The sequence below is a fragment of the Mus caroli genome, chromosome 4 (assembly GCF_900094665.2).
Source record: "Mus caroli chromosome 4, CAROLI_EIJ_v1.1, whole genome shotgun sequence".
Taxonomy (NCBI): domain Eukaryota; kingdom Metazoa; phylum Chordata; class Mammalia; order Rodentia; family Muridae; genus Mus; species Mus caroli.
In genome coordinates, this window is record NC_034573.1 from 90,603,010 (window position 1) to 90,628,675 (window position 25,666).

General features: G+C 41.5%; 1 protein-coding gene across 6 annotated transcripts in view; it reads left to right on the plus strand.

The window, feature by feature from the left end:
• Positions 1–25,666, plus strand: part of Patj (PATJ crumbs cell polarity complex component) — a 314,627-nt gene that overhangs the window by 83,104 nt on the left and 205,857 nt on the right. For all 6 annotated transcript variants that reach the window (XM_021159452.2, XM_029475856.1, XM_029475854.1 and 3 more), the window contains 3 exons: positions 11,743–11,952; positions 15,213–15,326; positions 17,057–17,464. In XM_021159452.2, coding sequence (XP_021015111.1) covers positions 11,743–11,952; positions 15,213–15,326; positions 17,057–17,464 — 732 coding nt within the window. The remainder of the gene's footprint in view (positions 1–11,742; positions 11,953–15,212; positions 15,327–17,056; positions 17,465–25,666) is intronic.

The following is a 25,666-nucleotide window of genomic DNA, read 5'->3' on the forward strand; positions in this document are numbered from 1 at the left end:
AAGACAAGAAACACAAGTTTTCAAAAAAACAACGTGGGTAATATCACTCAGCTAGTATTTGTGTTTAAATTGAAAGTAATTAGGTTAGAAAAGTAGAATAAATTCCAAAATTAATGTTTGAGAAGTTAGCCATTTTTTTAAAAAAAAAGATGTTTTTACTGAGTATATATGTATGTCTGTTTATTGATTTGCGACTGTCTTGTACCTCTCACAAAGTGCAGAAGAAAGAGCTTTCAGATGAGCATATTGCCTTGCTTTGCTTTTATTTGCTCTCCCCCCACCCCCCGTCCTCCTTCTCCCCTAACTCCCACCTCCAGTGCAGCCAGTAGAAGTTCTGGTCAAGGAGTGACTGAGTGTTGAATGTGTGAATAATTACAGCATGAAATAAACATTTCAAAAGATGAAACAACTAAAGGGCCTATTAATATCCAATCAGTATAACTGAGCAAAGGGGAAGGAGCTAAGAGAAAGTGATCGTCTTCAAGAGACTGCAGGACATTCCTGTGGGACAAAGGTTAATTAGCCATTTAAGCTGGGAACGCTGCTGGGATGGCTGCAGGCTCAGCAGGTTTGAGGTGCTAGACTTTATAGCCATGAGCTATGCTTGTAGGTAAACTTAAACATTTGGTTTTAGTAAGTTTCCTTGCCTACTTCTTGTCTGCTGATCTTTAACTGTGCTTGTTTTGTTGTTCAGGAACTGACTTATTCTGACTTATTCAAATACTGACTGAATGTATTTGTGTGTTTTTTCTATATGTGCATGCACAGAAAAAATCTGTTCCCAATACCTAACTGAATTCAGGAAGCAGTAAGACACAAGAAACTAGAAACTGTACCATTTCGTCAGTCTTGAGTAGACTGAATGTGTCTCGTGGACACACACTTTGAACAAGATACGATTGTGGCAATTGGTTTACTAGTGTAATACTTTGCTATACGATGAAATAGTTAAACATGAGTTAGAGTCAGAACATGTATGCTCCTTATTCCTTATAACCACTTCCTCATCACCTTCTATCCACTAGAATGTATTCGTCTTGCCTAAAAGTAAAGTGGTCAGATCAGAAGAAGCTCTTTTGACATACCTAATTAAATGTCTTCCTCTGAAACCAGAAGCACTCCAGTTATTTTTAGTACAACTAAGGTACTTTGAAGTGGGGTTTCACACTTTTAAATTTTTATTTATGTGTTTATTTATTTTTCTTTGAATGTATTTGTGTGTTTTTTCTATATGTGCATGCACATATATGTATACCGTTGTGTGTGTGTGTGTGTCTGTCTGTCTGTATGTGTCTCTGTGTCTGTGTGTTTGGGTCAGAGGGTAACTTTTACTTCCAGGTGGCTCCTAGGTATTGAATTAAAGTCATTAGACTTAGCAGCAGTGCCTGCTTAGCCATCTTGGTAGCCCATTTAATAAAAGATACTGTTCAGTTTATTCTTTGACAATTTCAAACATTCACAATGTATCTTGGATGCTAACACTCACCATTCCTCCTCCCTGGACACCTTGTCCTCCTGTATTTCTTTTTTATCTTTGGTAACTCATTGAGTAGAATTAGTGTGTCCACACACATTGGCTTAGAGCTATCCACTGAAGCATGGGCAACTGTCAGTCCTTTCCCCAGTAGGTATTAATTACCAATAGCCCCTCGCTCGGCTAGCACCCAGTGTGCTTTCCCCTTTCCCACTGGAATTTTAAATGGCTTGATCCTGTGCAGGTGACCACAGCTGCTGTGAGTTCCTGAGTGTAACAGTGTGTCACGTCCAGGAGAGAGCATTACACAGCACCTCCCATCTCTTTTCTGCTCTGTCTCCCACAGTGTTCCCTGAGCCTAGGAGGGATTGCGGTTGATAGAGATTTCCCCTTTAGGGTTGAACAGTCAACAATCAATTTCAGATCTGTCACTAATTATAGTCTCTACCTTTTAATTACTCTCTCAAAATGGCCAGTAGGAAGAAAGAGGCATTTTAAGAATGGTTTGTGGCTGCCTAAACAAGGTGCAAACAAGGCTGATACAAGACATTCTAACACAGAAGTGAGAGCTCTGCTTGAGCACCAGCCTTAAAGAAAGAAATACAGGCAACTAAGGAAAACAGACAAACAGACAGACAGACAGAATGAATGAATGAATGAATGAATGAATGAGAATGAATGTAAATATGAATCAACAACTAAAATGTAAAATTGGTGAATTTAAGAAAGCAAGGGAAGGTTAATATGGGAGGGGCTAGAGGGCAGAGAGGAAAGGGAAAATGATACACTCGTATTTAATGTCAAAGAATAAAACAATAACTTTAAGATTAGTTTAGTGCAGGAGGGTATAATGTCTTGTACATTTTATTTGCTGACTACCTTGAGTGGCAGAGTAGTTAGGAAGTTAGGCAAATATGACCGATCAGTAGACTATCTATGAGTTTTAAAGAAAAACCATTAGTTAAAGTGTAAATGTGGTAAATAACACATTTTGTGGCCATAGCATTAAGTTTTTCATTGTTAATGCAGTATAAAGTATCTTGCTAAGATATTAAACCCAGGCTGGTCTAGATCCCTTCATGTAATCAAGCTGACCTTGGACTCAGAACCTCCCTGTTTTGGTGTGTGTGTGTGTGTGTGTGTGTGTCTTGTATAAATTATCCTCAATGCTGTCATTGAGGTATAGGATTTTAGCGTGAGGGAGGAGACAGACCGTGGCTCACAGATCCTCCCAACCGCTCATTTCACATTTGAGGAAACTGACTCAGAAGAAATGAAGACACTTAAACAACGCTTGTATCAACCTGGGGCTCAGAACTATGACTTACAGTCCACACTCACCCTATACTGGAGGGTTAGGTGGCTGTCATCTTTGTCTCTTCAATACGCTTCCTTTCTCCATTATAAAACCTCAAATTCCTACTTTCCAAGTACCTCGCCTTGTGTTCCCAGTGGAAAAGTCACAATTTACACTAGCTGTGTGCCAGAACTGCTACATATTCATGTGCCTGTCCTGAAGGCTTGCACAGCTCAAAAAGTACCTCGCCTTTGCCATATCTTCTCCTAGATGCTTCCATTTGTATGCTTCCAAACGAAAGAGTCAGCTGTCTAACTTTTAAACTTAGTATTTTCTTCCTATGCCCCTTATTTTGGCAACTTCCTTGGGATATTCTTTTGAAAATTTATTTAACCATCAAATGAGGTAGCATCTAAGTTAATATTCTTTAGTTTAATTAATAAAATTGACATTTTACATGAAGTTACTGTTTGGCTCTTAGTTTGGTTTGGTTGTTTTTTATTTAGAAGAACCCCTTATGAAATACCACATTCTCCTTGTGCAGAAGTTACTGTTTGTATATATCCTGTAAAATTGCCTCTCAGATGTACTTCTCACACCTACATCGAGTGTAGGATGAAGCACCACACCCACAGTAATTACGCCATAGCCTCGGCTTCCTCGGTTGCTGGGTTGTAAGTGGCTTTCTAACTCAGTGCTGACTAACACTGTCCTGCCAGCCTGGATTTACAATCACTTCTTCGTTGGTGAAAGATTCTGTATTCCAACTGGAGAGTAGTAAAGATTGAGGTGGTAAGCTGCTGTGCCACACAGCCCAGAACTATGACATACATGTAAGGCTACATGAACTACCTATGTTCCTCTTCATGTGAATATTTGTAGCCCACTACATATCTTAATAATACATATTTAATGTTCTCAGTTCACAATAAGTGTGAAAATTATCAGAGGAGCCTCCAAGATAGGTCAGTCAGGTGAAGTCGATTGTTTTCAAGCTGAAGACCTGAGGAGCCACATGGTAGAAGGAGTGCATAGACTCCAGCAAGCTGTCCTCTGGCCTCCACATGGCACGGTGTGACATTCACACACATGAACACACATACTAAAATGAATAAAAATAAAATACAATTTAAAGTATTATCTGCTGGGCTGAAGAGACTGCCGAACAATTAATAGGGCTGCTGTCAGAGGGTTCAAGTCCGGGTCCCAGCACCTACATCAGGGCTCACCGCCATCTGTGACTCTAGCTCTAGGGCATCTGATGCTCTCTTCTGGCCTCCATGTGTTCACCAGCCACACACATGGTACAGAAATACGTTCAGGTCTTGAAGTATAAACCCTTAACAAGCAAGTGTGTTATGTGAAGGATCCAGGTTCACACAGCGAGAAGATGATGTATCTCCTGCAGTGTCTGTGTTCTTTCAGCCTTTGTTCACTTAGCAAACACTCATACATATAAAATAATAATAAACACATCTTAAAATTGTATCAAAGGTAAAGAACCTTGTGGACAAATTGTTATCTGAAATAAACTCGGTTCTATCTCATGACCATCTTGGTGTGTAGTTTCTGAGTCTATTAACCTGTCAGTATTTGAGTATTGATACAGAATAGATTAAATGAAAATAAGCAAACAAATGACCCTCAGAAGCTATTTTATATTATGGCCATGAATAAGTTGTTTCACTTCGGTTTTTTATTTCCTTTCTGGGGACAGTACTACAAACTCTGGGCATCCTCACTCACAGTCCGGTTGTTCTTGACAAAGGTTCTTTCCAAAACATTTTGCCATGTTATTAAGCTGCCAGCCCTCTTGACCTGAACGTCCTCGTGCAGGAACCCTTCCAGTCTCTGGTGGTTTTACCAGGGCCACTTTGTTGTCTTCCTCATCTGGATTTTGGAGCAAGCATGGTGCTCTGCACATCTTGTTCATGTCTGTCACTGGCAAAAGCCATGTTTTGGGGGAGCCTCCTCCCTGCCCCAGGTGATGTGCTGTGCTCTGCTTTGGTTTACGTGGTGTCTGGTCCTTTGATCTCTGGAATGAACAGAAAAGTTCATATAATATATTTTATAGGCAGTTCAAAACTTGGAATCCTATCCATGGGGACATAATGACTGTCATGTGTTCACTTCTCTTGCTGTAAATGTGTTCTTAGGCTCACCAAATGATTGGATTCTTGAGAAACTAAATATAAATTAAAATTTGGCAAAGAAATGCCTGAGTTGAGCTGCTTGGAGACATACTATACTTTCTGTAGTGTCTGGTGTGTCATCGTCCAGGTCTTGAAGTATAAACCCTTAACAAGCAAGAGTGATATGTGAAGGATCCAGCTTTACAGAGACGGAGATGATGTATCTCCTGCAGTGTCTGTGTTCTTTCAGCCTTTGTTCACCTAGCAAAACTTTATTTCAGGCAGAGAAGGTTAGTAGCTGAAATGCTTACACTGGAATTTAACTGCTTTAAGCTCTGACTCTGCCATGTGCCAACTTTGTGCTTTGATGAAGTCTTTCAGGGTTTGTTTGTTTGTTTGTTTGTTTGTTTGTTTTCATTTTTTTTTCATTCAGGCAATGCAGATAATAATGGTACCCACTTCACACTGGTGCGAGGATAAAACAAGTCCACATAAGTGAGACTTCCTGGGCTCTAAGCACTGGAGAGATATGAACGGTTGTTGTGATTATTTATATATGATGGGGAGTAGCTTGCTTTGTATATATTTGTAGTCCAGCAAATATTTTGATAGTCAGTCCCTTCTGTGTCACAGGCATTATAGTAGGCCTTTGTGAGAAATGCAGCAAGCAAACATACTTTTCCTTCTCTTTTTTTAAAAAAGTTTTATTTTCACTTTAAGAAGTGTGTGTGTGTGTGTGTCCAGTCCTTGGAGCTGGAGTTACATTTAGTTGTGAGCTGCTGGATTTTAGTACTTGGAACTGAACTTGGGTACTGTGCAAGAACACTACTTGCTCTTTAAATGCTGAGTTTGCCCACTGATTGATTATGCATTTGTGTGTACAAGTGTGCATTTGCATGTCCTTGCATGTGCACATACCATGTTGTGTCTGAGATCATAGGGTAACTTACAGAAGCCAGTTCCCTTCTTGTGGTTCTCTCCCTCCATCATGTTGGTTTTGCAAATGAAATCCAGGTTTTGAGGAATGTCAATAAGTGGTCTTGCCGGCCGAGCTCTCTCCCTGGCCTCATATTTGGGCATTCCTTTGTAATACTACGACACTCTGTTGTACTGTATTGGTGTATGGCTGTATTTTCCTGCTTGCTTAGCAGCTTTGATTGACTTTCAAACAAATATTTTGTTGGGTACTTTTCTCACTGCTGTTACCAAATACCTAACAAGGTAATTAACTAAGAAAGGGGGGAGTACTGTGGCGTACAGTTTAAGGGGCACTGTGTGTCACGGTAGGGAAGGCATCGTGGCAGGAATAAGGCAGCAGTTAGTTCATCACAGGGCATCCTCAGTCACAAAACAGGTTGATGAATGCCAGTCCACACCTCATTTTTACCTTCTTGTTTTGGTTTATTTTGGTTCAGTTTGGTTTTGGGTTTGGGTTTTTTGTTTGTTTGTTTGTTTGTTTGTTTGTTTTTCCGATACAAGAGTTTCTCTGTAGCCCTGGCTGTCCTGGACTGTTTTGTTTTTATTAAGACAGTTATAATGATTATAGTAAAATTATAGATGTCATATAATAAGGCAATACAAAATACTCTGAGTACATTTAACTGGGCACCTAACTCTGTAGTATGGAAATATATATACTTAGTATATACAAATATTTATACAGTTTGAAAATAAATACAGTATGGGATAGTATGAGAATATATTATGGGAAGTGCTAAAATTAACCTCACTAAATAGAAAACTATTTCAGTGTGTAGGGAATTGGTAAGGTGTCTTGTTGGAGGAGATCTTGGCAAGGATGTAGATGAGTGGTAGTGGCCTGACAAGAACAGCTTGCACAGCCCCATGAGTTTCAGTTGTCCTGTACTGTTGTGATAAGGTGTGGCACAAAGGAGCAGCCAAGACGTGGTGGGACTGAACTGCACACCCACAGGCATTTCTCTGCATAAAATTTAAGAGTTGGAATTTAATCCTAAAGACAATACTGTCATTACATGTTTTAAGCAGAGGAGGGGGCTGTGATCATATTTTTGTTTTACTTTGTAGGTCTTGTTTTATTTTTAAAGAACTATTTTAATTCTTTGAGGGTATCTCACAATATTTATGATCATGTTCACATTACCCCCATTCTTCCCAGATTCTTTCTCCCTCCCTACTGCCTCAGTTTTCTTTTCTTTTTAAAGGCCTATGGATTCCAGTTTGTGTTGCCCATGTACTGAGATTGTGATTAAAGAAAACTGCCCCTCTGCCAAAGTCAGTCAGGAGCAGTCAGTAGTTCCTGTGATGTGGAGGGAGTTTGTGAGCGCCCCCTCTCTCTTTCCTTGTTAGAATATTGCTAGGCCTCATCTTTTTTGGGTTTTTCGAGACAGGGTTTCTCTATGTAACCCTGGCTGTCCTGGAACTCACTATGTAGTCCAGGCTGACCTCGAACTCAGAAATCCACCTGCCTCTGCTTCCCATGTGCCAGTATTAAAGGCGTGCGCCACCACACCCGGCACCTGACCTCCTCTTGTGTTGGTGCCTCAGCTTCTGTGAGTTCATGGGTGCAGAAGACCTTGGTTCAGTATGTCTCTTCCTGACCTCTGGTTCTTAGGTCCATTTTTATCTTGATTTTCTTAAAATTTCTTTTACCTCTGTAGAAAGTGGACTGAAGGGGTTGAGATTCGAGACTGTAAGCATGGTGCCAGATTGTAACATGAATCCAGGAAGGAAGCAGTGAGGCTAAGCAAGGCAGTGGACTAGCAGAGGAGGAGCTGATAGAAGACATGGAAGGATAAGAGTTTGACTTGTAAAATATGCACCTCATTGTGAGAGGGCAAGTGTGTGCCAGGGAGAAAGGGGTCTCCTTGTTAGGTTGGATCTCCCTAAAACTTGCAGAATCCAATATTCACAATAAATATCAAATTTTAGCATCACCTCAAGAGTTCGTAAATGTCCTTGATGCCCTTTCTTTGGCCAGGTGTCTTGACTGGCTTGTGAGACAGAGCTAGCTGGCCAGTGATGAGTGATGAGTGTGGGAAACACACTGCTCTGCTGGCCTCTGGGCAGTGTGCCCTGAACATTTGCTGCTCTTAGTTGATTCGAGGAGTTCTGTCCTTTTAAAGAACTTCACACTCTCATGAAACATCCATTTCATAAATGGTTGAGTTAAAACAAACCTGGGACACATACTGTGGAAGGTGTAATGGCACGCAAAGCTTTTGAATAAACAGGACTTTCCTTCCTAAGGCAACTGGCAAGTGTTTCTTATGCTCTGTGATTGGCCATTTTTGTGCCCTCTGTTGGAGGTTCACTCTAAGGCAGCATCTTGCAGTTGTCTTTATCAAAAGGGGAAACATGAGAAATTGAAAAATTATGATAGTGACTTTCAAGATGGATCCGAGGGTAAAAGCACTTGCTGCTAAACATGGTAACCTGAGTAGGAGAGATCTGACTCCAGCAGGTTGTCCTCTGATGGCGGTGCATGTGTAACACATGCGCACACTTGCACACACACACACACACACACACACACACACACACACACACACACACGCTGTGGTGAAAGGTGATAAAATCTGGTGAGGATGGTGAAGATTTGGTTGCAGGGCCTCAAGATTCAGTGGCAATCTTGAGAAATATCTTTACCATCTTGTTTGATAGACCATGTTTATGATATTATAGACTGTTTTCAAGAAGTGGACATTTCTAGTGAGAAGCCGCATTTCTAAAGATGACGACTGAGGACAAAGAGTCACAAAGCAGCCACCCTAGTAGGCAAGAACAGCTGCTTGATTGATTGCAGAAATCACTTGCTCACAAATAAGCTATACAAATGGGGGAAATCGTATGTACAGTCAGGAGCATCATCCTCAGGACAGTGGCTAGGAAGTGATAGGAAGCTTCGTGTGTGTGTGTGTGTGTGTGTGTGTGTGTGACAGACAGACAGACAGACAGACAGACAGAATGCTTCAGTTTTCTTTTTATAAGCCACAAAGAAGCAATCTTTGGGTGCTGTCCTCCAGGAAAAAGTGGTCCGATTATTTGACTAGGACACCAAGCCTGAATGGTTTTAGTAAGCAAGTGCCCTTAACACTAGTTTGCATTCTGAAGGAGACTCTGCTCCATGTACACAATGACTCACTTGACTTTTCTGTAATAAATGAAATTCATTATCTTTCCACAGCAGAACTATTTTCATTATTTCTCTTATAATGATGCTCTTCCTAATACTTGTTTGTCAGCTTCGCTTAGAACGCGCTCATACTGCTGTGCAAGTATCCACAGCAAGCTTAGAAAAATCATTTACTTTTGGTGGATTTTCCTCTTAGCCTTTCTGGTAATGTTTGGTGATCACTAATGGGAAGCCATTCCTTCCTCCCTTCCATGTATTTCATGCAGTTTCCTTCCTGTCCCAATAAAAAAGCCTTTTATCAAAAACTGACATCCTAAATGAAGGACATAATTGTATAGCTTATTTATTAGTGTGTTAAACTTAAAATGTAATGGTTTCATATTTCAAAATGAAAGCATGTTGTGATTCATGGTTGTCAGTGACAAAGTGGACAGCTCTTCCATATGGCTGCTGTGATTGCCTTTGCAAAAACACCGGTTTGCTAAACCCTGCGGCTCTCTTCCTGTACAATAGCTCCCTCTACTTGAAAATAACAGTGTAATTGTAGCTTAACACTACATACCTTATTAGTAAGATCCATTTTTTTAATTCTCTTGCTACATATTAAATGTCTTGTTAAATATCAGATTATGCTAGACAGTTAACAAGGGCCTGGTCACTTGGGAAACAGTTGAGGTCAGTTGAGAAGGAAAAGCAAGGATTGTATTTGAGAGTGTTGTTCAAAGGCGGTTGTAGGCTATGTTGATGTTGATATGTATATTTTGATATAATTCTGTGCAGTGCTTTGAAAAGAATGCACCGAGGTGTGGAAAGCAAAGCCAGAAATCTTCAAACGAGCCACCAGTGCTTCTCACAGATATAGCCTGCATCTTGGCACATCCTTGCATTGCTAATTCCAAAGTGTGACAGTAAATTCTGCAGTTTGTTTCTCCCTCTTCTCTCAGGAAGACTTGGATAGAAGCAAGCTCAGCAGACCCTGTCTACTCCAGTGGCCTGTGTAGAGTGGCCTGTGCAGCACAGAAGCAGTGGCCGCAGATGTGCTGTGTGTGGCTGGTTGATGAGGAAGGAAGGCTTAGAACAGTGCTGCATCGTATGCCCATCTATCCCAGCAAACAGGCAGAGCTGTACTGGCCTCTAGGATATTTGCAGCAGGGTACCTTTCCCTCCTTCAGAGTTCTTCCTGACAGCTATCCTGTGGAAGCTCGGCTCTATCCCTAGCCAGTGGCCAGTGGTGTCCAAGTTCCTTAATTCTCTCAGCATCGCTTTCTGTCACCTGAAATTCAGACAGTAGGCTTGGTAGTGTGGCTCTCGCCTCTAATCATAGTGCTCAGGAAACTGAAGCAGGAGAATTACTCTTGAGTTCCAGGTTTTTCTGCATTGATATGTCTGTTATCTTCTGTACTCACATCAGAGGACACAGGGTCCTCCCACTGATGAGAGGTCTGCATATTGGCTTGCTCATGAATTCAGTTTATTTATATTGGAATCTTTCTGATCTAGGCCCCAAAGTCTGTCATATTTTCAGTTATTTTTAAAAATGCACTGTAAGCGCATACCTGTATGTGTGTTGCTGATGCTCTCGTGTCAGGCAGTCACTTTACCATGCAACACTTATTCTTGTGTGTGTGTGTGTGTGTCTGTCTGTCTGTCTGTCTACCAGCCTGTCAGTATCCGTGTCTGTGTCTATATGAGACTGTGTATGGTGCAGAGGTAAGATTCATGAACCTCCATACACTGCAGAGGCCAGAAGAGGGTGCCAGGTGCCCTCCTCTATTACTCTGCCTTTTCCTTCGAGGCAGGATCTCTCCTTGACTCTTGGGCTGGCCTTTCTCCAGTAGAATGGAAGCCAGCAAACCCCAGCATCCTCTCATGTCTGTCCCACTTGGAGGTAGGATTATAGGTGACTGTGTCAACATTCAAACTCTGGTTCCTATGATTTGGGGGTAAGTGCTCTTAATGAATTATCGTTTCAGCTCCTATAAATGCACTTTTAAAATACTCTCTCTCTCTTTCTCCTTCCTGACCTTAAGTGGTTTCCTAGAAGAATGCTGCATTTGAATGATGGAGTGTTGTTTCTATTTTATGCTGCCCTTAGAGTCTGCATATGGGCCAATAGCCATGTCTTTGTCCTACAGTATAACTAAGCTTGAGAGTGTCAGAGAATCTTGCCTAACTGTTCTCAGATCTCTTGTGGCCAGTCACTGAAAGTTTAAAGAATAAATTTATATGTATTGAGCATTTAGACCACAGTTGAAACTGTTACGTTTATGTCTTTACCATGATGTAAGCTGATATTATAAGATATATAGAATGATGTTTTCATTAATTTAAGCATCTATAGAATAGCAGCAGAATACTGGCCTTTCACACGCGCTATTGTCTCGCCAGCAAGAACACACGCATGAGAAACCGGATCCTTCTGCAGCAACTTTATTACACCAGTTTCAACATGAAGAGGAAGACCCCAAGCACCAAAAAGGGGCTGCTTATATACACCTTAGTGTGGCGTGTCCACACCTGATTGGCTGCTCTCCCAGAGCCTCATCACCACGCCCTGGGATGGGCCGTGACTTGGGACAAATTTACTCTTGCCCCTGCGCACATTACTTGTTTACCAGTTAGGCACAGCCGTGTGAGATAAGCAAATCAGAGTTGTTAAAGATGAGCTTTCTTAAGCCTGCATATTTGTTTTCAGGGAGCTGTCTTTCTTTTATTTGACTTGTAGGACCCCCTGGATCCCACGCGCTCAGTGATTGTGATTCGCTCCTTGGTGGCAGATGGTGTAGCGGAAAGAAGTGGAGAACTTTTACCTGGAGATCGCCTAGTCTCCGTCAATGAGTTCTCCTTGGACAATGCCACTCTTGCTGAGGCTGTGGAAGTGCTGAAGGCTGTACCCCCCGGTGTGGTGCACCTCGGCATCTGTAAGCCTTTGGTGGTAAGTTTGGAACTCAGTTGGTATAGAAGTGTAGTTAACAACATGAACTTGGGAGACAAAGTTGCCTGACCTGCATGGCTTGAATTGTGTGAAAGGGAAATAAAACTAGTACTGTAAAGAGCATGGAGCGGGGAAACAGACACTCTAGCCTTGAAATCCGTCCTAGCCTTGAAATCCGTACTATGTGTTTGACCCTGTGCAAGCTTCTGTTCTTTTCTTTTTTAAAACTGAGATATGTTATTTTAGTGCACAGGTGTGTGAGGTTTTTGCCTTTGTGTGCAGTGCCCACAGAGGCCAGAAGAGTGCATCAGATTCCCTGAGCTGTAGTTTGAGGTGAATGAAAGCTACCCTATGTGGGTACTGGGCATCCACACCCAAACAGAGTCCCTAGCACCAAACTGCTGTTCCAAAAGAGCAGTAAGCAAGTTTCTGAAGTTTCAGAAATAAGGGCCATGCCACCGCCGGATGCGACACACTGCGTAACTGCTCACTGCTGTTGGCGCCAGCCTTGTCCCTGCTACTTTTACTACTACCCCTTTACCTTCAGGTCTCTAAATAGAATCCTGAGTTCTTGTCAAATCCCTTCAATGTAAATTAAAATAATTTTGTATTTTAATTTTAGAACAGTGTTTCCAACCTTCTTAATCTTGCTACTCTTTATTATAGTTCCTCACGTTGTGGTGACCCTAACCATAAAATTATTTTGTTGTTACTTCATAACTAATTTGCTACTATTATGAATTATGACTTAAATATCTAATACACAAGATTATCTGATATGTAACTCCTGTGAAAGGGTTGGTCCTCCCTAAAGGGGTTGCACCCCATAGGTTGAGAGCCACTCATCCAGACTGTTAAGAAGGTACAGGGAGCTGGAATTCATATTTTTGTTCATATGGAAATGAAATTTTCATACTTTCCTGTCATCATCTGTCATCAGCATGTCTTTTGATCCCTAGTGCTGACAACCTTTCTGTGGTCAGATTGTTTTGAGGTCGTCTTACTCTAAGATGTACCATTACACGTAACTGTTCCTCACCATCACTCCTTAAAATTGTGTTGTTGAGATTCTCAGTATAAAACAAATACTTGATTATTTTCATTTAGTTTTAAATGTTTATTGTATGTCACTATATTTTAAGCTGCTCACATGTATTAATTAGTGTTATCTTCAAAACAATGTTAAGCATCCTTTTGTCACTCATTACAAATGGGCCAGTGGAGACAGAGGGAGTTGAATAACTTTTCCAAACTTTGATCATTAGAAGGAGTAGGGTAAAAGAATGAGCTTGGCTGGACAGTTTCCAGCCTTACACCCTTTCTTAGGCACAGCACACTAAGCTCGCTTTATTACAGTGTCCTGTTTAGTTTGCCTGCATGTATCTGAACAGTAATTTGTTCACGGTAGGTTGTCAGACTGGGCTTCAGAAAGCCTATGTCTAGCTTTGCTCTGAATAACTCAGTGAGATCAGACCTCAAAGGTCTGTAGGCTACAAAGAACCCAGAGGGAGAAGGTTGACCTGGAGGTGGAGACCCCATCCTCAGGCTGCCAGCTCTTCACAAGTCTCCCTCCTCAGTGGGTCGCCGTACCACTCTGATGCAGCACTTTGCATTTCATAAACATTTTACTGGTGATTTGATAAACTTGACCAGTTTTATTCTATGAATCGTTTATAAAAATTCATAGTGGAATGAACAAGACTAAAAACCTAAAGTTTTTTCTTGCCTCTAAAATTCTTTTAGTGTATAAATATATTAGTATGTTGCATGACAGCAACTCTGGCACCTCACTAGCTTGGTAGGTAGTGACAGTTATGTTCATACACTCACACATACACACACACCACATATATGGATAATGAGCAGTGTACTGCACAAAGTGTTTTTGAATTCTGAAACTGCAATGTGACCCTTGTACTTCCTTTTATACTTTTGTGCTTGAGATTGACTATAGGACTTGTATGTCACTGTATTTTAAGCCTCTCACATGCTTCCCCATACTAATGGCCTGCCCTACCAGCATTATTTCTTTTGTTCTTCTATATACATTAAAATGCCTGAATATAACACCTATCAATTACTTTAATCATTTAAAATTAAGTCAAGTACATGGCTAACCAAGATCTTGAATTTTTCATGTATGAGATGTATTGCCATAGGCAATAGATGGTAAATTGAAGTACACAGTGTGGTTTTTGCAGGAGGGAGAACATTAGTATTTTTATAAGGTTCACCTTTTTGGGTTGTAGCAAGTATTTGTCTATGTTTTCTCTGACAGTTACTTACTCAGTTATCATGGCTATATGGGAAAGTCCTAGCCATGTGTGCCCTGTAGGAGAGGGCTTCACAGGCTTCCCCTTTAAGCAGCTTTAAGAAGTCTGTGGAGGTGTGAAAACATGGCACCTGTTATGGACAGAGTCTGCATCCTGTGCTGCTGGCAGAGGAGGGAGTGCTGCAGAGGCAGAGACCCTAGAGCAAGGCCCTGGGAGGGATTTAACCTCATTGTGAGCTGTCACTTGGCTCACATTTCTCCTTAACGTGTGAGGCTCCCAGGACAGCTGCGGATTACAATTACCTCTGTAGTATTGAGCCATATAACAACTGTACTCAGAACTACAGTGAGGAGTCATCACCTTATCCATGTTAGCATCTCATCTTTTCCTTTGCACACTCATCCAAACAGACTGGGTACAAAATCCTAATAAACTAACTGTGCTGTGTCTTCAGCACTAAGTAGACACACAGGCCCTGGAGCCCTTGGCTACAGAGCTGGGGCTTGCTCTGTGGTCTCCAGGTTGTGTACCCTGAGGCCTTTCCATCTCACTGCCCACATTGCTGATCTGTAAAAGTATAATCACATGGACTGGTAACTGAGGCCCAGGACTCTGAAGTCAGATTCTGTACACATAACTGTTGAGTGACTAGCAGTAACTGATCCCGTTCCTCATCAGTACGGGGCTCTCTTCTTAGAGTGCCCATTGATGATGAGCACGTAAATGTGATCAAGTACTGTGCTTGGTGCAGGGGTCACTGTGTAGCTGTACCTGCAAGGCCTGTTCCTGGTGAGTGAGGGGCTTTTCTTCAATTCAAATTGATGAGTTGTGGCCTACAGTTCATTTTCTTTTCATTGTTGGTAAATGTTTGCTTTGTTGATAACATTTGCATAGCCTTTGTTCAGCTATTGCAATGGATGAGAACTGTCTAAAGAGAAGTTGAAGCTGAAGGAGTTTTTTGATCATAAAAGTGGTTTTTATTTTCAGGAAGATGAGAAGGAAGAACATTTTAGTTTACATTCTAACAACAATGGTGACAACAGCGAGCCTCCAGAGACTGTTCATGAGATCCACTCGTCTTTAATCCTTGAGGCACCCCAGGTATTTGCTAAAGTTATTTGCCATTTGAATGAGAGAGAGAGAGAAAGTGAGTGTGTGTGGTGTGTGTGTGTGTGTGTGTGTGTGTGTGTGTGTGTAAGAGGACACAAGCTTGTTGCCACTCACTCAGTTAAACAGTTACAAATGAACTCCCCTCCCCCAATCACAGGTGTGCCCTACCAGCTTCTTTCTTTGTAATTACTATTTTTTAAATTAAATTATTTCATTTAGTCTAACATTGTCTTGTTAATGACAGAAGATGTAAGGCATTTTCAAAGAACAAACACTGGGGTTAACAACGTGGCTCAGTTAAGGCACTTGCTATCAAACCTGACCTGAGTTCAATCTCTGGAGCCTACAAGGTAGGAAAAAACTAACCCCCGCAAGTGACCCTTTGGTTTTTACCCATGTGCTAAGGCACTTCACTTTCCCACCCCAGATAAATCTTCCCCTCCCAAATAAATATAAAAATGTTTTAAAAGAACAAGCATATTTTTTAAAACACTAATAAACATCTAACATTTTGGAGAAAGAATATATCGTGGAAGCAGACATCCATGTAAAATGCTGTAGAACATGGAGCCAAACATGCAGATTCATATTTGATGCTTTCCCAAGACGATTACGTACTCAGACCTCTTGGGTGCTATAATCCTAGACGGTATATATTGCGTGTTCCCGTTTTATTCCTACGCTGTACTTTATTCTTTGTTTTTCTTGGTAGCAATTGTTCAGCAGTGTTCCTGACATGTGCAGTGTCTCGGACTGAGAGGCATTCCCACAATGTCCACCACACTTAAAAATGTAGATATTTGGTGTTAAAATTTAAGTCATGATGTTTCAAATATATGTGCTGACTCTGATTGGTTTTTGCACCAGGTTTGTGGTATTGATTTACTGTTTCAGTGCAAAGCTTAACCATGTGCTGTTGAGTTATGAGAAGAAAGCAGAGGGCCAAGTTGATTGTAGAACTTATACTGGGTAGTGCTTAATGGATGGGACTTACAATAGGATGAGTGCTGATCTATAGGAAATTAGGCCTCTGTGTTCAGCAGCCATGGGCTCACCACAGTTAAGGCAGAGGCTTGGCAGAAATTATATTCTTTTTTTTTATTATTATTCCTCTTTACCATATTCTCAGTGTAGGTAAAAATCTTGTCGTCTCTGTTGTTTGGCTTATTAGGAGAAAATTATACTCAAAGTACTTGACATGTGGCTGAGTGTGCTATTGTGTAAAGGGCTGAGGTGGGGCTCGGCAGTGGAGCGGCGCCTGGGAAGTGCAGCACCCTCCGCTCAATCCTCTGTCCTTCGAAAAAGTAAAAAAGGATGGGTTTTGAACTGTCAATAGCTTCACGTGTTGAGTTACTCGTGCATGACCACGCTGAGCTTGCCGTCTTTCCTATCTCAAGTAGGAAGAGTGTCTGCTGTTAGGAACTGGGAATTGTGTTAGGGAGGAGTTAAACAGAAGTGGTGTCGCATTTTGACCAAATTCCTCACTGTGGTGGAGAATCGTCGGTACTTACCGTATGATGAAGCCTTCAGTTGTGCATGTTCTCACTGTGCAGAATGAGCTGCACTTTCTTCCTGTTTGGTGATACACAAGAGCCTGTGCTTCTGACCGTGCATGGGTTAAGGCAGAGCGCTCCCGTCAGGCTGGCACTTCTCCTGATTGAGGTGTAGAGTGCAGCTTTAAGACAAGTGAAGCTAACAGTTCTCAAAACCTTTTCTTACAGGGATTTAGAGATGAGCCATATCTTGAAGAACTCGTGGATGAACCTTTTCTAGATTTGGGAAAGTCTTTGCAGTTCCAACAAAAAGACATGGGCAGCAGCTCGGAAGCCTGGGAAATGCATGAGTTCCTGAGCCCTCCAATGGAGGGCAGGGGTGAGGAAAGAGAAATGCTTGTCGATGAGGAGTATGAACTTTATCAAGATCACCTCCGGGCCATGGAGTCAAACCCACCACCACCACACATTCGGGAGGCCGCTCCTGCATCTCCCATGCTGGAACTCCAGGCTGGCACCCAGTGGCTGCATGCTAACCTCTCAGGAGGCGAAATGCTAGAGTGTCACGATGCAGAGTCCATGATGAGTGCCTATCCCCAGGAGATGCAGCAGTATAGCTACAGCACTGCAGACATGGTACGGCTTTGCTACACAGCCACCGCCTGCTCCCCGCTCTGTCCCTACTCCCCTCACTCATATGACTTCCACAGATAAGGCAGAACTGAAATGGGCTTCTCACAGTTAGGATGGCCGACAGGATGCACTGCCAGGAGCGGAGCTGTGTGCTTGAGGTTTTTCCTTTTTGTGTCTCACCGCTTCTCTGGAATCATGAGCTGTGGATTACCTTGCTGGGCTAGTGGATTTTCACTGGTTTTTTGTTGTTGTTGTTGTTGTTGTTATTGGTAGTGGTGGTGGTGGTGGGGTTTTTTGTTTTGTTTTGTTTGTTCATGTGTATAACATTTTTCTTCTCACTTCTTAGTTCAATAAAGAGTTCTTTTAATCCTTAAGATTTTCTTTTACATTCCCTTAAGGTGACATGGCTATATGTTTCTTGTGTGGTATATTTGTCAGGGCAAATCAGGGCAAAATTATCATACAGTATATTATAATATGCTATACATTATTATATACTGTACACTATTATTTCTATCTTTGCTGTTCACAGCATTCTCCCTGCTATGTGTGATGCAATACTAGTGTGTGCCAGAGAATTACTTTCCCATTTGAGACTCAGACTTGGCAGGAAGCATTACCTTTTAATAGGTTAACCTTACTATTAAATCACCAGTAAACTTAATTTTTTAAAATAAAGTTATATTTAATTAGTTCCCTTCTCTCTTCTCTTCTCTTCTCTTCTCTTCTCTTCTCTTCTCTTCTCTTCTCTTCTCTTCTCTACTTTTTTTGAGGCAGGGTTTCTCTCTGTAGACCAGGCTGGCCTTGAACTCAGAAATCCGCCTGCCTCTGCTTCCCAAGTGCTGGGATTAAAGGTGTGCACCACCACCTCCTGACCACCTGCTGGATGGTTTTTTTTTTTTTTAATTGTCTTTGTTTTTATTTTGTTTGTTTATTTTCTGGCCTGAATTAATTTTCAGACAATGAGAAGAAAGTTACTATAGATGGGGTTTTTATTTGTTGAAGTTTTGTTTTAGTTTTCTTATATGCCTAAGTATTTTGCCTGCATGTATTTATGTATGCCATATGCATGGCTGATGCTTGTAGAAGCTAGAACTGGATGTCAGATCCCTGGAACTGGAGTTACAAGTTACAGCTTGTGAGCTGCTATGTGGGTGCTGGGAGTCAAGCCAGAGCCCTCTGCAAGATCAGCAAGTGCTCTTACCCTCTGAGCCGCCTTGGCTGCCCTAGAGGGTGTCTTTTAAAGGGATGAGGTGCTGTGCTCACGCAGGTCCCTGCTGTCTGCACAGGCTGATCCCTTTCTGTGTGATGAGCAAAGTAGACGGAAGCCAGCTTTCTCCCTTGGACATTTCTTCTCGTTCCCTCTAGTAAATCCTGTGGATTTGTTCTGCTGGGCAAGGTGCTATCCTAGCTATTAATATAGCCTCAAGGATGAGGGTTCTGGGCAGCCTACTAGGGAACAGATGTGTTTAATGTGTAAGTGGTCTTGGATGCTGGAAGCAGTGACATAGTTGCCTGGTGTCCCCCACCGACAATAGCTTTCTCTCTCTGCCAGCCCTTCCCCACATCCTCATACTGGATATTATACCTAGTATAATATAATATATATAATATATAACATATATTATATCTAGTATATCTATTATATATGTAATATATAACATATATTATATCTAGTATACTTAGATAACCATACTAGAATCAAAGATTGCTCAATGCGTGTACACTTTTGTTGTGGTTGCTTTTTCTCATCAATAGAAGAATTCTCACTAAAATAAAACACAAGTTGAAATTTTGTTCCATGTTGCTGCTTAGACATTTAAGGCAAGAGATGAAATAGACAAATATATTTAGAATATTTACTCTATACATTTAGTCAAAATTCATGTATGATTTATGGACATATCAATATGTATTATATGGTAGGACATTGATGAAGATTGTTTCAGCACTAATAAAATCTGAACCACTACCACTTAATTTTCTATTAATTCTTCTCCCTGCTACAATGATGGTAGGGTGGACTTGAATCTTTACTTGCCCGCTGTTTGTACTGATGGACTTCTGGAATCATACCTTACCATGTAATCATACCTTATCAATCATGTAATCATTCATACATTATCATGTAATCTATGTTTGTTGTTTCCTACATAACTTCTTGAACCTGAAGATGACTGTGTACAGTATTTTCAGTGGCCTGTATTCTGTCAAGTCACATATGGAATTTTCTACTTGTGTAATATACATACTTATTTCAGATTTAGGAATAAACTAAGATTTGCAATCAATACTATTAACATATGTAATATTACAGTCCTTGAGAGGATTTAAAACTATTCAGATGTATTATGAACATGTAGTTCCTAGCACCCAGTTAGGTCCTCAAGAGGGTTGAGGACCATTGCTGCTTCTGTCCTATTAAGACTCTATAGCATATAAATAATACCTAAGAAGTTCTATGTTGATTCTCCTCTACCACCCACATGCTCTTGTTTTAGGTAAAGGATGAACTGTGACAGTTTCTTGTATGTGTTGTTCACCTGGCCAACCATATAAATTGTGTAAATGTCTGTATTATGTACCTTTTAGGCATATAGTTTGATGGTGTTAAATACCATTACACTGTTGTGTAACCACCATCTCTGTCCATCTCCAGAACCTTATCTTCCTTCATAGAAATGGTGAGCCCGCCAATTAATAAGTGCCCTCCCCTTGCCCATTCTCCCTGGCACTAACTGTAACTCTGTCTTCTAAGAATTTGACTACTTCATAGAAGTGAAGCTGTGATAATTACCATTATATGCCTGGCTTATTTCATGAAGCGTAAGCTCTTCAAGATTCATTCATGTGTATGTCAGACCACCTCACTGAGGTAGAAGAATTAACCCTGTGTGTATGTCTCAATGGAAAAATCTTTTCTTCTGACCCTCTCAGATCTGATCCCAGAGAGTATATCTGTTAAAGTGAGAGACAATGTTAGCGGAGAACTAAGAAAAGTTTTCTGTGGGTAGAACAAATTGGTTTGTTTAGGATTCACAAATGAAATTTGGGGGACAAATGTGACAAGGAAATGTGTGACAGTGTTATTATTCGGGTGTTACAGGTGCTGCCACCTTCAGGCTGGAATGAGGATTGGCTCACTGTTCTTCATGGAAGTAGACCCATCCTCATTGACCTGTGACTGCTTTATTTCCCACAAGTGGCCTCTTGGCATCCCCGTCACGCCTGCCTTTGCAGTTTTTGAGACACGGGCTTACTGTGTAGAACAGGCTCTTGTCCACTGTGAAATGGACTTGCCTCAGTTCTCAGGTGCCTGTGTCATCCAGCCAGCTGAAGCTGCTGCTTTCAATTATGCAAGGGAAGTTCTAAAGAATGGCTTCTTTTTTGTACTTGCAAAATATATGATGGTTTTAGCCTGAAGCTTCAGCGAATGTTCTCCCATGTGCCACATTTTGGCTTTCCATGTAAACGCTGGGAACTGAACCAGGATCCTTTGAAACAGCCATATGTGCTTTTAGCTACGAAGCCATGACCTGAACCAGCAAGTTGTTCTTCAGTGACAGGGTCCTCAGAAAGGGGACCAGAAGCTCAGAAGCAAATGGTAGAACATAGAGAAGATAAAGTTTGAGACCAAGAGGTCTTATACAAGCTATGTCTTGGGTCAAATAAGCTCATTAAGAAGTACAGCACCTTATGTTCTATTTCTAGGAGAGAAGTGGGGCAGAGTAAACAGTCTGTCATACAATAGGATCAAGGCAGCAGGAAGCTAATTAAACAACGTTGTACAAGGGCAACATGGTTTCTCAAGAGCATTATAAATCTAGCCTACAGCAGTCTTGGGACTGAACCATAGCCATAGATCCCCAAGGCCCTGGCCTCAGGCCATGACCTGCTCTGCCAAGCATATTCCTGGTTGTAGAGAAGGCTGTGTTTCTTCTCTATACATCAGTGCCTCAAGGTGTGTGATGAGTGGGTTTCAAGGCCCTAGATCAAGGCTATTACTGGCTTTGCCAAACACTTCTCTATATAACAGGGCCTCAGGGGAGGCCTAGGTTGATCAGTCTAGCTCTCAGTAGAGCAGTGTCTCTAGTCCTCCACCCTATTATTCATGGATAATGTTGCTGTAAATATTGGTATATAAATACCTGCTCATCACCTGTTTTCAGTTCTCTTGGGTTGCCAAACTACATCACAATCAGAGATTCTCCGAAGGCTTGTGGTGTTTATTTGGGAATAACAGAATAACTGAGAATGCACAGGTCATAGTGACCAGTAAACACTTTCTAGGAGTCTAAGGCAAGTTTTTAAAAGAGAAGAATTTGCAGTCACAGTCCATTGAATATGAAGTCCCTGCTCTTGAAGTCCTAAAGTCATAGTTGGCCCAGATTATTAATGGAAATGCTTATTGGGGAAGTTTTCTGTTAGAAGTGTCTTGTCTGAACTTTTGCAGAACTCACAAATACTAAGCACTGTAAATGAAATGTGCATGTTCATGGGGCATGTTCAGAATGGGGCGTTCCCACAGGAAGATGTTGGGAAGAGCTGAGCATGGTGGGTACATGGAGTGTATGAACCAGGCACCTGTAATCCCAACTGATGGGAGGTAGAGGCGGGAAGGTGAGGAGTTCAGGGTCCGCTTTTGCTCCACAGTAAATCTGAGGTCAGTGCTGAGTTAGACCCTGATTTTAAACCAACAGAATTCAGAGACCTTGAGAAGGACCTTCAACATTGTCTCTGACAGCCAAGTACTTTCCTTTCCTCGTTCTCTGGTTCTGATCTCATGGCGATGTGACCAAAGGGCTTGGGTTAGCTTTTGTCAGAGCCTTGTACCATGCAATGTTCAGTGTCCAGCTTTGCCACACCCTCGCTAATGCTAGCTTGCCTGAGTTTTTCAAATTTGTGTTTGTGAGTAGCAAGTGTGCCCTACTGTGTGATTCGCTTTGAGATGACAACTTGCTCATATCCCAGTGCCTTTAAGCTGCCCAGCAGAAAATGTAAAGGAAGAGGCTCATTACTTCAAAGGGATTTCTACCTGTTTATTATAAGAGGGAAGGCAAAATGGCAGGAAACAGTTCTTGGTGGCAGGAATGTGGGAGAAGCGTATTCAGTGATGGTGAACAGGGAACAGAGAACACAGGCTGGAACCAGAGGTGACTGGAACCCTAAGAGGCCCATTCCTGGTGACCAGCTGCTGTCAAAATATCACTGCAAGCCCTTAAAATATGGCCTGTGGGGGGCATTGCAGACTCAAAACAGCTCTGACTAGCTGTGAATTCTGCGTTCTCTTGCCTTAGGCCTCTCTGAGTGCTGGGGACACAGAGCAGAGATTATAGACTTGCAGCAGCACATCTATCTCGTTATGACTGATTTGCATCTTGTTAATTAGTGGTTAGTGATGTTAAGCATCCTTTTTTATTGACTCAATATATATTTGTGGGAAAACCTACTTTGCAACCATCTGCCCATATTTTTTAAAGGTCTTGATTTTTTTTGTTTGTGCTTTTGTTTTTGTTTTGATTTTGCTTCAGTATTATTTGCCTCAGAATGATGGGGGGGAGTCTCTATTTATAGAGAAAAAAACCCACAAATTCAATTTTCTAAAGGTCTAAGCTTGTAAATTTGCTTACTGAAAGCTGGAAAGATGGCTCAGCATTTAAGAGCACTGGTTGCTCTACCAGAGGACCTGGGTTCAGTCTCAGTACCTCCCACCTCCCAGGCAGGCACCAAGGTACACAGACAAGCATGTAGACAAAACACTCACACATGTAAAATAAAATAAAAATAATAAAAATAAAAATCTGCTTTACTAAAAGCCAAAAATATTGCAAAATGCCTTCCCTTTTACGTCCTCGATGCCTTCATCCCTCCTTTCCTTTCTTTGAGAAGTCACTTTTCCTTTTATTCCAGTCGTACAGGACCTTACTTCTCAAGCCCATGCCATCTTTAAGTTGAATGGTGCATTGTGGGCTCCATTGGTCATCTCCATCGGTTCTCAGAGTGTACTCTCTACCACTCAAGTTTGACAATTTTATTTTTAAAAGTTTATTTGTTTTGTTTTGTTTTTTTAAAGATTTCTTTATGTATGTGAGTACACTGTAGCTGTACAGATTGTTTGGGGCCTTCATGTAGTTGTTGGGAATTGAATTTTTAGGACCTCTGCTCACTCTGATCAATCCTGGTCAACCCCAGTTGCTCTGGCCAACTCAACTCGCTCGTTCCCTGCTCGCTCCAACCCAAAGATTTATTTATTATTATACACTGTAGCTATTTTCAGAGGCACCAGAAGGGGGCATCAGATCTCATTACTGGTGGTTGTGAGCCACCATGTGGTTGCTGGGATTTGAACTTAGGGCCTTTGGAAGAGCAGTCAGTGCTTTTATCCGCTGAGCCATCTCTCCAGCCCTATTTATTTGTTTTATGTAAGTGTATTGTCTCTGTCTACAGACACCAGAAAAGGGCATCGGATCCCATTACAGATGGTTGTGAGTCACCATGTGGTTGCTGGGAATTGAACCCAGCACCTCTAGAAAAGCAGTCGGTGTTCTTAACTGCTCAGACATCTCTCTCTAGGCCCGAAGTCTGACTATTCTAATTCTATAGAAAGTGGATCATTAGAAAATATAAACATTCATACTTTTGTTTTGAGCAATCAAAATCTCCAACAATAAAAAATAAACAATAGTCCCCGCTGTGGCGGTACTCTTGTAATTCCAGCAGTCAGTAGTTGGAGGCAGAGGATCACAGATAAGGCTAGCCAGAGTTACAGTGTTAGACCACGTTACAGAGTTTGGAAAAGTAAGACCAAAGTTTAAAAAATGCTAATCATTTAAGTTAATATATCTATATGGAGAGCATAAAATTTTAATTTATGAGCTTCCTCCCTCTCTGTCTCTCCCTCTTTCCTTCTCGCCAATAAACCTTCTTTATATTAATTTTTAAAATATTTAAAATTTTTAAGATTCTTATAGAAATTTATAACAAACTATGGTCTATGTCTATGGGCCAATATAACAAACATACCATTTTCTGGGGGAGGTTAACATCAGAAATGTATTTCTTATCTTGAGAAGTATAAGGATAAGGTCAGTGTGTCCGTGGTTTTGATGCTTAGGAAGGGCTCAGTTTAGTTCACAGGTGGAACAATCTATAAGTGGGTTGTCTGGAAATCTCTTACTGGGCCTTTTCTTTCCAGTCTCTGGTCTCCTTCATTAAGGCTTCTGTGCCTGGATGCCTCACTGAGACCTGCCTCCGTACCCTCTACCTGGGACACGTGGGACCAGACAAATCCTGTTTCCTAGCTTGCAGGGCCCTGAAATTAAATTGCATTAAAAATAGATAAACAAGAGAAACGCATGTGTATTTACTTCATAGCTTTATGTAGCGTGGGAGCCTACATAAAGCAGCTAGAGTCCGTTCCTCGGTACTGACTGCCAAGGAAGAATAACTTGTGAAAGCGCTACTTGGTGTTAGGGAGAGGCTTAAGGTCTCTGCTGCTTATCCTTGAAGATGGAGATGTTGCTTTCTCTTTCCCTTCAGGGGCAATGTCTTTCATGAGCGGATTTCAATTCCAGCTTCTTGTAGGAAACAGCTTGAAGGTCAAAGCAATCCTTTTGTACCTGCTGTGTTTCAAGTGCATTCAATTTAAGAGTCTGTGTCTCACTACTTAACCTCTTTGAGTATTTTGATTTAACATAAGCCCTTTTGTTTTAGCATTCCCGCAGTGTATATCTGTAAAAACCCATAAAAGACGAGGCCACAAAGGGAAAAGAAAAGAGGAAAGGGCACTAAGTTATCAGCAGTGTTTGTCAATCTGTCAGTTCTAGTTTGGGCCGACCTGCATGACAGGCATCTGGTGTGTGCATATGAGTCCAGCTGTCGGAAGGCTGCGACTTCAAAGCCAACCTGGGTTACTCAGGTGAGACCCTGTCTGGAAAATGAAACTAAGTTCAGTAAGCAAAGAAAACAAGAGTGCTGAGGGAGCCGAGCAAAGGCCGAGAAATAGCAGCGATGTCATGGGTGTCAGAGGAACACATCTAGGATGCCATGTATCACCAAGTGACTTGATTGACAGCCAGGTCTGTCTGTCTGTCTGTATCTACTCTGGGATATACTCGTTTGTATTCATCTGTTAATGCTTAAAAACAAAACTCTTCCTAACTATGCAGGTTTCCAAGTCCTAGGCTCATGCAGCATTTGTTGCAA